The 11441-nt window shown below is 42.9% G+C and overlaps 1 protein-coding gene across 2 annotated transcripts; it reads right to left on the reverse strand.

Moving 5' to 3' along the window:
• Window positions 1–1089: 1089 nt before the first annotated feature.
• On the reverse strand, window positions 1090–7682 carry LOC100548894 (myosin regulatory light chain 2, smooth muscle minor isoform). Of its 2 annotated transcripts, none has more exons than XM_003204968.4 (4): window positions 7559–7682; window positions 2341–2538; window positions 2001–2162; window positions 1090–1394 (listed from the first exon to the last, which is right to left on the reverse strand). In XM_003204968.4, exons 2-4 carry the CDS (start codon window positions 2522–2524, stop codon window positions 1222–1224), a joined length of 519 nt encoding a protein of 172 aa, XP_003205016.1. In that variant the 5' UTR covers window positions 2525–2538; window positions 7559–7682; the 3' UTR covers window positions 1090–1221. The 2 variants fall into 2 exon arrangements, with proteins under 2 accessions (XP_003205016.1, XP_019469472.1); XM_019613927.2 differs by lacking the exon at window positions 7559–7682 and adding an exon at window positions 4124–4253 and having other exon boundaries at window positions 1222–1394.
• Window positions 7683–11441: the final 3759 nt, after the last annotated feature.

The raw sequence follows: 11441 nt of genomic DNA on the forward strand, positions 1-11441 counted from the left end.
TTCCATACCACACAGGAAACTGGACAAACATTCGCACCCTGGGGCATTTCATGCTGGCCCAGCCTTTACAAGCCCCTAAGCTGAAGTCCATATTCTTTTGGGTGACTTAAGTAATGTGAAACAGCTCAGGGAATAGTTTCTTTGATAAAAGATCTTAACTTCGATTGGTAAATATGTTGGCAAGACAAATTCCCCTTCCACCTTTTACCTTGAAGGTGCCAAGAAAAAGAGAGAAATGAAAGGATGTGGTCATTTGGAGACTGAGAGAATGAACTCTGTTTTCTTGGTACTGAAGTCAGCTGTTTCTGTTTGAATGAATCTTGCTTGCCTGAAAGCTGTTTTATCAGTATCAGGGTAACTGAAGAAAATTTATGATCATTTAAGAAGTGAAAGGGCTTTGTGTTGGATATGGTTTTGCCAAATTAATTCTCAGCACTACTGTGCTGTCATTCTCAAAGGCATTAATCTGCAGAACAATAAGGCTTTATGTAGGTTTTCTGGACAAGCATTGCTGTTAACTACTGCCAGCACAGGCACTGGCTCATAGACTTCCTAGGAATCCCAAGGAATAGGATCCTTAGGAATCCCAAGTGCTCTCTGCTGGCTATTAGGCAATTGTAACAGTCTTCCCTAAACACATCTTTGACTAACTACTCACATCAGTGAGATTCCACTATAAAAACCTGAGATAACATTTAAACAGCTGAATTTTCACATATCAGCATATACTGCTGCACACATTTCATAAGTATGCAATGACAGCAAAGGACCATAAGTATCAGGTTTTCCAGCTTGATTTGCAACTGCAAATAAAATATGATTAACACACTTGCATTTGTAAATGCAGAATAGAAATTTCTCTCTTGATAGAAGAATGAGGTTTGTTTGTTTTTTTTTATTTATATAGCAATCTTTATTTCAAAATGGCATTTATTACAAAAAATGTAAAAATCCAGCTAAACCAGAAACATTGAGATTATTTTCCTGGACTTAAAGTTCACTGATCTTTGTTCCCCATCTCCTTCTCCTTACAATATTTTCCCCGCTTCCAGTCTGATTATACAGGTGCAGTTGTGCCTAAATGGCCCGGAATAGATAAATACATTAAGAAAGGCAAAAGTTGTAAAGCTAAATGCATGCAACAAGTTCTACCAGGAAAACCCCCTCAAAAATAAACATAAGTGTAAAGTAGAGAGAATCTGCAGGTGTCCAGGGATTTGCTCAGTCATCCTTGTCTTTTGCTCCATGTTTAAGGATGCGTGTAAATTCAATGTAGTTGAAATTGCCCTTTTTGTCAATTGGTGCCTCTCTGTAGAGCTCATCTACCTCTTCATCTGTGAACCTGTCTCCCATTGTGGTCAGCAGCTCCCGCAGGTAGTCTTCTTGAATAAACCCTAGAATGTGATGTAAGGGAAAACAAGAAAGAAAGTTTTGACATTTATCTCCTAAGAGTTGGATGATAATGTTTGAAACATTTCAAATTGATTTTAAAACACTGGACAAGCTCACATTCACCAGACAGGTTACAAAGAACACAACTTTGGCATTGTTTATTAAACAAGCAATCTCATATAAGCTGAGATTCCATTCTTTTTTCAACATTCCAATTACCAGCTTTCTCTTGAATTAATTTTGTTCTCCATTAAATGCAAGTGAACAGAGAGAATATGGATACACGTTGTTAACAGAGACACAGTTTTCATAAAAACATCCCAGCTTTGAAACAAGGATGAGTCCCCTAACAAAAGTTGCTGCTAAATTGAAGTTGAAGTTCGAAAATTAAGACCACCGTTCCCAACTAACATTTTCTCCATCTTGAACAACAAATCTGAAGAAGCAGAAGTGTGGGATCTTAAGTGTTACAGTGCTTAAGAAGATAATTTCAGCTGCTGAGGAAACACAGCCTAATTTTTAGCATGCAGAAATCAGAAATTTCATAGTAAAAATTGATCACTGCTTCTATGAACACAAGTATTTATCAGTAATTATCACCCACATACCTGTTGCTTCTTCGTCAAAGCAAGCAAAAGCATTCCTGATGACATCTTCTGGATCAGTGCCATTGAGCTTCTCACCAAACATTGTGAGGAACATTGTGAAGTTGATGGGGCCTGGAGCCTCATTCATCATGGCATCCAGGTATTCATCCGTGGGGTTCTTTCCTACAAATAAAAAGACTCCTGGTTTAGCTTTCAAACTAAAATAAAAAAAATAAAAATGAAAATTACCTGAATAGTGTAATACAATCTGGGACACCTCTCATAAGCTATCCCAAGCTCAGCGTTTTAATTACAATAGCACAAATGCTTTTGGCAGCTGTAAACAGAAGAGCGACATTACCAAGAGAGGCGAGCATGTCGTGCAGGTCCTCCTTGTCAATGAAGCCATCCCTGTTCTGATCAATCATGTTGAAGGCCTCCTTGAATTCCTGAATCTGGGACTGATCAAACATGGCAAACACATTGGACGTGGCGCGCTGAGGGCGCTTCTTGGTGGTCTTTGTCTTTGCCCTTTTGCTAGACATGTTGGCTGTTGGCTCTAGGGAGAAAACAAAACCAAAATTTGGACTTAATAAATCACACTAAAAGATCTTAGGGAGAAAGATCAATAAAGGAAAATTGAAACCCACACTGTAGTCAAATAACAAGAAATACAACTGTCTCCTGCTGTATTTCAGGACTTGGAGATAATACTTCAAATCAACAGCATGGTACATTTTAAATAAAGCAAGTCATAGTTGTTGAAACCAAGCTCACCTAGTGCTTCTATTTCTGATTCACTACCCCATCTGCCTCTTATACAAGTTAAGATGACCTATTTAGCAGGTTAGGAGGTATCACTGACCTACAACAAAGAAGGACGTAAGGGCCTGCTACCCTCAACATAGTATTTAGCAATTAAATATATCAAGCAAGCAAGATAAACTAACATTTAGGAGGCAAAAATGTATTTTAGAGTCTGATTAGAATAACTGCTGTGGAAGGAGCAGTAAGGTCTCACGATGCTGAATGACCCTGATGAAAGAGCAATGTTTTTAAGAAGGTTGTTGACCAACACTGGGGTCAGGGTGCTGGAACAAAGATCAGCCAAGCCAGTTCTACTGGAGTTCTTTCCAAGTGAGCTAGAGGATCATGTTAGAAAAAGGATACTGACTTGGTTCAAAAGCCCTGCAATGCTAATCCCTTATTCAGTTTAACTATTACAGAATAAGTATGCAAATGCCAGGATACTTTCTTCTTTTTGAAATTAATGACTTATTAGTTCAAGTTCAAAGATTGTTTCTTTTAAATTATCAACATTTAAAAACATTTCAGTATTTGCATAAATCTTTAAGCAGCTCTATATATCACAAGTATATGAATGTCACTGTCTCCCTTAAGCTATCAAATGAAGAAGCTAACAAGTAGTATCTTGCCTCTGAGTGCATTCATATCATCTGGGTAGAAATGAGACTTTCAGGCTAACTGCTTCTATTTAGGGGAAAAGATACACATCTAGCAGCCAGCTATTATTGATAATACAAATATGAAAAAGTGACTCAAACAATGAGAAGTGAAAATAAAGACCTCAGTATTGCTAGGGACCAGAATAAGGTAAGCCTGGTTTACTACTGTTTCTGGAAGTACTGCACACATCTAGGCCTTAGTTTAGGCACAATAAGAGACCGTATGTTTATTTAATGCAAATAATCCACACAGCTAAGTGTTACCTTAACCAGACACCTCCCCTCCTTGATTTTGGAATTTACATAAAGTACTTGCCACAGCTGTCCTGAAAGAGAAGGAATTTAAGCACCACTTCCAGTAAATTTCACAATGTTGACATTCTTGTGACAATGTACCATCAAGTATTGATTTTATAACTTCCTTTTCAAAATTATCTTGTTGGAAATGCAATTCTAATTAGAGACACAGCGCAGTTCTACTGACTTCAAGGAGTTTGCTCACAAGTTACATTTTTCTGCTAGACTCCTGAAAAGCAAGGCTGAACTCACTAAACGGACTTCATCCCTAAGAAATACAATAAGCAGAGCAGCTCTCTTATGTGCTCAATCAATCTAATACATAGACAAAATCCAGCTACCTCTGGATTTTGCTTTGTTTTTAAAGGAAAGGCATTTTACCTTGCTTCATGTCAGGTACATGGCATGCAGTACCAGCTGTCTGGATCAGAAAAGGATATTCCATAGTTATGTCCTTCCCCACACGACTACAAAGAGCGTTAGTGACCTCCTCTGCTACTTCCACCCTTTTAAACCTTAGGTTGATACACAACGTCCTTCTGACGTATAAAACAAACCATTATGTCCCAAACTAAAAATAGCTGATGAAATGCAACTGTGCATCAGTCGGCAGCACTGAGGTTGTCTGCATTACAGTTGCTGACCGCAAGCTATCTGAAACGCCTGGCCTCCAGCAACGTTTCAGCAAATAAATATGAACTCCTGACATCTAGATACCAGTGAAGGCAGCTGACAATAAAGGGAGTTCACTTTCAAGTTGTAGTCAAGAGTTGTGTGCAGCTTCAGTCTTTTTCCTACCTGAGTAAAAACACCCATAGTTACCGTTAAAGTCTGAATAACCAATAAGTTCCACTGTACAAAACAACATCCACTAGTAACTGTTTTCTGAAAATAAAGAGCAGGCAATGTCCTCAAAGCTACAAAAAGTAAACAAAAAGCACATTTTACTTATATGCTATTTTTTAAGTCTCTCTAAACCAGATGTGGGAGGCAGCCACAGAGAATAGAGAGAACACAACTCTTGCACTCAGAGACCTTTGAGTGTTAGTCTGTGTATGGAGAAACATCTCATAGGACTGTGCAGCTATGCCTGAAATAGATCTGCATGCAGATCTGGGAAATTCCATTAGAAGCAGGGCAATAAATTGGAACATGTTCAGAAAAAACAAGGCCACCAATTCAGCCAGCCAAAAAGATCAACTTGCGATGGAAAAGGTTCCAAGCGCTTGTGCTCAGCGTTATCTCTGTGTGTACAGAAGTGAATTAGAATGAATGACAACTTCACTGGAGTCAAGCACAAGACTCACTAATCTGGGAGAGGATGGGACTTCATCTGACAAACTCACTGGATCATTTATTAAAAATAAAAGATAAATCATACTACTGAAATTGAGATAGCATAAGTTCAGACTGAAAACAAAAGATATCAGTAGATAAAACGAATGGAAATACTTCACGCTGGATAGCACATAGTTTCATCTGTTTAACAGAGAGCATCGATCTGTCTGGGCATTGTTTTGGAAACTCAGAAACTTCTAATGTAAGAGCTTGTGTCCTTCAAACAAGATATTTCCAACAACTTTTCTTCACATGTAAAAATCTTCCTAAATAAGTCAGTACATTGCAGGCACTGGACTAGAGAGGCAGTAGTAGCACTGTGGTGCTTTGTGTTACTTGCATATGCACTTGCTTAGGCAGGCAATGGAAAACCAGCTACAGAAACAAAGGAAGTCATCTTATGCTCCTCCCCTCTGGGGAAAAGATATACCCCAGAAGGAGATAAAGCTGAGTAAGTAAACAGCTTGAGCCAGGCGATAATAAAACTTGACATCCCATTAATGGTAACAGGGGCTGGATCTGTTGAGAGACTCTGACCAAATGTTTTGCTGCAGAAAACAGCCTAGCATTTTCAACATTTTCTTTATAATAATGATGAATGCTTATCATTCAAAATAAAACCAATCACAGTCACTAATAAAGTCTCATTTTAAAACTTACTGCTGACTTTTATTGTAACACTTATTTCAGAACATTATTAATTACACTAGGATATAACAGTCACCTTCTCTTCAATCACCACAAGCTCAAAAGTCATCTTCGAAGCTGGCTCCCAAGTTCTCACCATGCAATTGGTTACAGCATCAGGCACAGCCTGTCAGCTCTCAGGGCTTGGGGGGGGAGTCTGGAAGAGCCAAAATTCCCAGCACACTCCACAGCAGCTCTGTGTAAGAGCTCCATGCATACCAGATGGCACTTGTCCAAAGCATTTTGTTAGCTCACCTAGTCTTGAAGGCCATCTCAATATTTTCCTTGTTACTAAGAATTCCTACCTACTTCTTGTATAGGTTGTAAAACCTGCTGTGATACTTTGCTTTCATGACTACCAAACCCTCCACTTGCAGGGTAGAGTGAAAACCACAGTGATCTGTCATAAAAAAATATATCACAGAATCATAGAAGTTTGAAAGGACCTCTGGAAATAATCCAGTCCAAACCACCATTAAAGCAGGTTCCCTTACAGCAGGTTGCAAAGGAAAGCATCCAGGTGGATTTTAAATACCTCCAGAGAAAAAGACTGCACAATCTCTCTGGACAGCCTATTCCAGCACTCTGTCACTCTTACAGTAAAGGAGATTTTACTCATGTTCAGGTGGAAATTCCTGTATTCCAGTTTGTGCCCACTGCCTCTTGTCCTGTTGCTGGGCACCATCAAAAAGAGCCTGGCCCCATCCACTTGACTCCCATCCTTTAGATATTTATAAGCAGTGGTAAGATTCACCTTAGCCCTTTCTTCTCCAAGCTGAACAGGTTCAGGGCTCTCAGCCTTTTCTCATAAGATGCTCTAGGCTTCTCATCATCCCTGTGGCCTTCCGCCAGACTCTCTCTAGAAATTCCCTGTCTTTCTTGAATTGAGGAGCCCAGAACCAGACAGGGCACTCCAGATGTGGCCTCGCTAGGGCGGAGCAGAGGGGGAGGATCACTTCCCTCGACCTGCTGGCCACACTCTTGTTACTGCACCCCAGGATCCCATTGGCCTTCTTATCCCACAATGCTGGCTCACAGCCAACCCATTGTCTACCAGCATGTACAGGTCCTTCTCTGCAGAGCTCCTTTCCAGTAGGTCAGCCCCCAACTTGTTCTGACGCATACAGTTACTCCTCTCCAGATGTAGGACTTCGGGCTTGCCCTTGTTGATTCTCCTCAGGTTCTGCTCCGCTGAATGGCAGCACAGCCTTCTGGTGCGTCAGCCTCTCCTCTCAGCATCACATCATCAGCAAACTTGATGAGAGTGCACTCTTATCTTCTCATCCAGGCAACAAACGAAGACGAAGTTAAATGAAACGAGCCCCAGCCCCGACCCTTGGAGAACACCAGTGGCTACAGGCCTCCAACCACTCTGTGCTGCTGATCACAACCCTCCAAGCTCTGCCAGGCAGCCACTTCTCAGTCCACCTCACTGTCTGCTCTCTGCCCCGCACCCCCTAAGCTTACCTATGAGAACGTTATGGGAGCAATTTCGTTATAGCCAATAGCAAATTCGTTATAGCCATAATTATTTCAAAACACAAGCATGAAAGCAAAAACTGCCTCCTACAGATATCCCAAGCTTTTCCAGCTCTGCGAGCTCGCCAGAGCGACGAGGAAACGGCTGGAGAAGGGCTGCGGGGCAGAGAGGCCGCCGGTCCTCCCGCAGCCATGCCCGCAGCAGCAGCAGCATACCCTTACAGGCAGAAAGTCTCGCTGCTCCACGTTCAGCCTCAGCCCCCAGCCGCCCCTCGCGGGCTGCCCAAAGCCCCCACGCCCTTGCGGCCTCACCTGGCGGTGACGGCACCGAGTCCGGGTCAGAGCGTGGCGATGCGAAGCGGCGGCTGCGGCGCTTCCGGACAGCGAGCGGCCGCCGCCCAACCGGTACACAGGAAGGAAAGCACGGGCGAGACCATCCCCGCCGGGGCGGAGGGGACCCGCGAGGCTCGTCGCTTCAAAGCGGCGCGGCACAGCGCGAAGGGATCTCATTACGCTCTCCCGCTCGGCGTCTGGCCGCTCTCACTGCGGTCCTTTGAAGTCCGAGAGCCCTTTCTCTATCCGTTCAACCCCCCCCGCGCTGAGAGCAGTCTTGGTGCGGCGCGGTGCGGTCACCGCATTCCAGCGCGCGGGGGGCGGAGGCAGAGCCGCGCCTGCCCTTGTAAGGCAACGGCGGGAGTTTCCTGCCGGCGGGGCGGGCCGTCATGTCCCCACAGCGCTCCGCCGCGCTCTGCGGCCCCTCCTGCAGGAGGAGGAAGGCGAGGTGGCTGCCTCATGGGAGGTGCGGAGTTCGGCTGTTCCCGTGTTCCCGCTTCCTGACAGAAAAGTCAGTATTCTCAGCTGAATACCCAGGGTGGTGTAGAACGGCTGGTAACCGGCTTATCCTGCACCTAGCACTAGCATGTGTATAAAGATATAGGAATACCTGTGGTCTATATCTAAAGTGTGTGGGTGTGAGTAGTGCTTACACCATGCAGCACTCATACTTGTGTTAATATTTAACATCATGAGCAATACCTAATAGACACACCATGGAGGCAGACTGTAGCCTGTCTTACCAGAACCATATTTCCTTCGTTGCAATTGGCCTTTCATATGATCTTTTTCACAGATCTTAATGAGAAAATGCATGCAGTCTTTAATTTCAAGTATGGTGCAATTTAGAGAGTCACCAGATCTGAAGCATCTTTAAGAAATGCAGACGGCAATAATATTGACTCGAGGAGGGTAACTTTTCACAAATACTAATTAACCAGTTATAAACAAAAACATTATTTGTAAAATTCTCAACAGCTCTCATCTAAACTTCTTTAGATTGTATAGAAGCTGTATAAAAAAGTTATAGAAGTCTTACTGCTCCCAATAGTGACCTGAAAGGAGGTTGTAGTGAGGACTTCTCCTGTGCGATTAATGATAGGGTGAGAGATGATGACCTCCTGTGGTGCCAGGGGAGCATTCAAGTTGGATGTTAGGAAAAATTTCTTCCCAGAAAGAGTGGTCAGACAATGGCACAGGCTGCCCAGGGGGGTGGTGGATTTGCTGTCCCTGGAGCTGTTCAAGAAATGTGTGGATGAGGCACTGAGGGACATGGTTAGTGGGCAATATTGGTGGTAGGTGGACAGTTGGACAAGATGATCTTAGTAATTTCTTCTGACCATAATTGTTCTGTTACTCTAAGCTTGTATGAGTTCCATTTTACAGAAGCAAGTGAGAAAGACAACTAGTGCTGCATAAAGGCTAAAGCTGCAAGTGGGAAGGTTAAAAGTCTTTCAATAAGGTTAGTAGTTCAGGGTCCCAAATCCACTTCAGTGAGATTTGGAAACTTACACATTTTCAAAAGTCCAGTGAGCTTCCAATCTTTGGGTACTTCAATAACATCAAAACCTACCTTAAAATTATTTATCTGCTACTTTCTCAGAGGCTAGAGGTCCCTAGAGAGGAAAGTTTTCAAGGGCTGCTTGTAAACCTAGTCTTGAATATGTGCTAGATTTAGCTATTCCTTCTAAGTTGCTTTCACTTTTGTGTCAATGAATAATCTCACTGAGTACAGTGTGAATGGAACAACTGTAGTGGACAATCTGCATGGGAATGCCCATGGTGGTTTTGACGGACATGGGTCTGGTTTCCTAGACTTCCTTGATCACTGCTATCATGTTTTGCGTCTTCCATGTCTTTTTACATTCCAGTGTTATAGGGTCTCCATTTGCTACGTTTTTGGGAACTTGTCACACTGAATAATACCTCACAGTTCCCCTCCATGGAAGTGATCTTAATGTCAGTCCAGGTTGGCAATTACAGCCCTAAATGAATTATATAAATTTATCAAGATGAGTTTGCAGCCAGCAATTTTCTGGCCTTGTGGAAGTAAAGGGCCAGAATCTCTCATCTTTTTATCAGTGTGTCTCCTCCTCTGTGAGGATGCATTTTACTGGGAGAAGCATGCTTTAATGAACCTCGGGCTCCACAAATTTAAATGTTATTCAGTGAAGTCCAGGGCATTCAAAGAAACAAAAGCTGAGCATGGTCTTCAAGCAGATCATTTAGCATTTATCACTTTATCTAATGCTTCTCAAGTGCATTTCACTCTGTCTAGAAACAAAACAATTAGCAAATTAATTAGTACAAAAATAGCTTAGTACATTTGCAGCACAGGTCAAGAGAATATGTGCTTGTATGCTATTAGTTTACATAAACAGTAGCATAGTTAGTCTCTTGCTACATACAAAGAAAATCAATAAAAGACAGTAGACTTTCTTACATTCTGAAAATCACCAATACTGACAGTCAGGAAAGAAGGCATGTGTTCTGACGTGGTACAGATTTCAGCAATTGATGTAGCATGGAAGATGTCAGAAGGGTTCAAAGAAGAGACTTACGCAGCCTATGACATATTATCATAGAATCACAGAATAGCCTGGATTGGAAGGGACCTCAAAGCCCACCCATCCCCACCCCGTGCCATGGGCAGGACTGCCACCCAGCAGCTCAGCTGCCCAGGGCCCCATCCAGCCTGGCCTTGAGCGCCTCCAGGGATGGGGCACCACAGCTTCTCTGAGCAGCTGTGCCAGCGCCTCACCACCCTCTGAATAAAAAATTCCACCTAACATCTAATCTAAATCTCTCCTCTTTTATCATAAAACTGTTCCACTTTGTCCTATCACTATCAAATCATGTAAAAAGTTGGTCTCTCTCCTACAACGTCAGCATTCTATGTCTGTGTCTGTGTTTATGTCTACCTATATCCTTAGTCCTCTGATCTTGCTGAAAAGCAAATAACTACAAAATAGTGGTTAAAAATGCAGCCTATTTATGTTATGCTGTGTAACATCAGATCTTATATTTATCTTTCTTGTGTTTTTTACCCGTAGAGTTCTATCTTCATTCAACCATGTAGCCTTTGTATCCCCATGATCAACATTTTTAGTTTGAGCGACTCTGCTTGTTTCTTTCTAACCTCACAAAGGCATCTCATTCTCACTTTCTTCCCTTGCATTACATATGAATGAGGTTTGTCTTTCTGTCTGGGAACAAGGCCTGGTTCTGTTGCTAAGCCTAATGCGTCAAGTGATGTCCTGGGAACTGCAAGTAACTGGGAGCAAAAGGAAGGAGGTGGATGTGTATTTTTACTTCCAGGAGCTGTCTGCTACTTTTCTGCTCCTTGCCTAGCCCAGGACAGAAAGACTCCACAGCAAACGCAGCACCGTGCGCACACCAAATACCTGCAGAGAACCACTGAGCAGGGCCCCGGCCGATACCGGCTGCCGCCACCAAGGGGAGCCCTGGCGTTGGTCAGGAGGCCGGGAGGCGGGCGGGGCTGCTGGAACACACACGGGAAGGGGCACTGTGAAATGGAGTTAGTTCACATTGGGCTAAATTGTATTGCTGTGTAGGGAAGGTTTCAAGCTTAGAGGGCTGGAGCAACTCTGCTACGAGGAGAGGTTGAGGCAGATGGGCTTGTTCAGCCTGCAGAAGAGAAGGCTCTTTGCAATGTTCAAGTATATAAAGGAAGCCTATAAACGGGGCAGACTGATGACTTTTTGCATGGTCTAATAGTGATAGGACAAGGGGGAATGGATATAAACTAAAAGAAGGGAAACTTAGTTTAAATATGGTGGACTGTTGGACTGGATGATCTTGGAGGTCTTTTTCAACCTTGGTGATTCTATGATACTAAATA

This window comes from Meleagris gallopavo, chromosome 3 (genome assembly GCF_000146605.3).
Source record: "Meleagris gallopavo isolate NT-WF06-2002-E0010 breed Aviagen turkey brand Nicholas breeding stock chromosome 3, Turkey_5.1, whole genome shotgun sequence".
NCBI classification, from domain to species: Eukaryota; Metazoa; Chordata; class Aves; order Galliformes; family Phasianidae; genus Meleagris; species Meleagris gallopavo.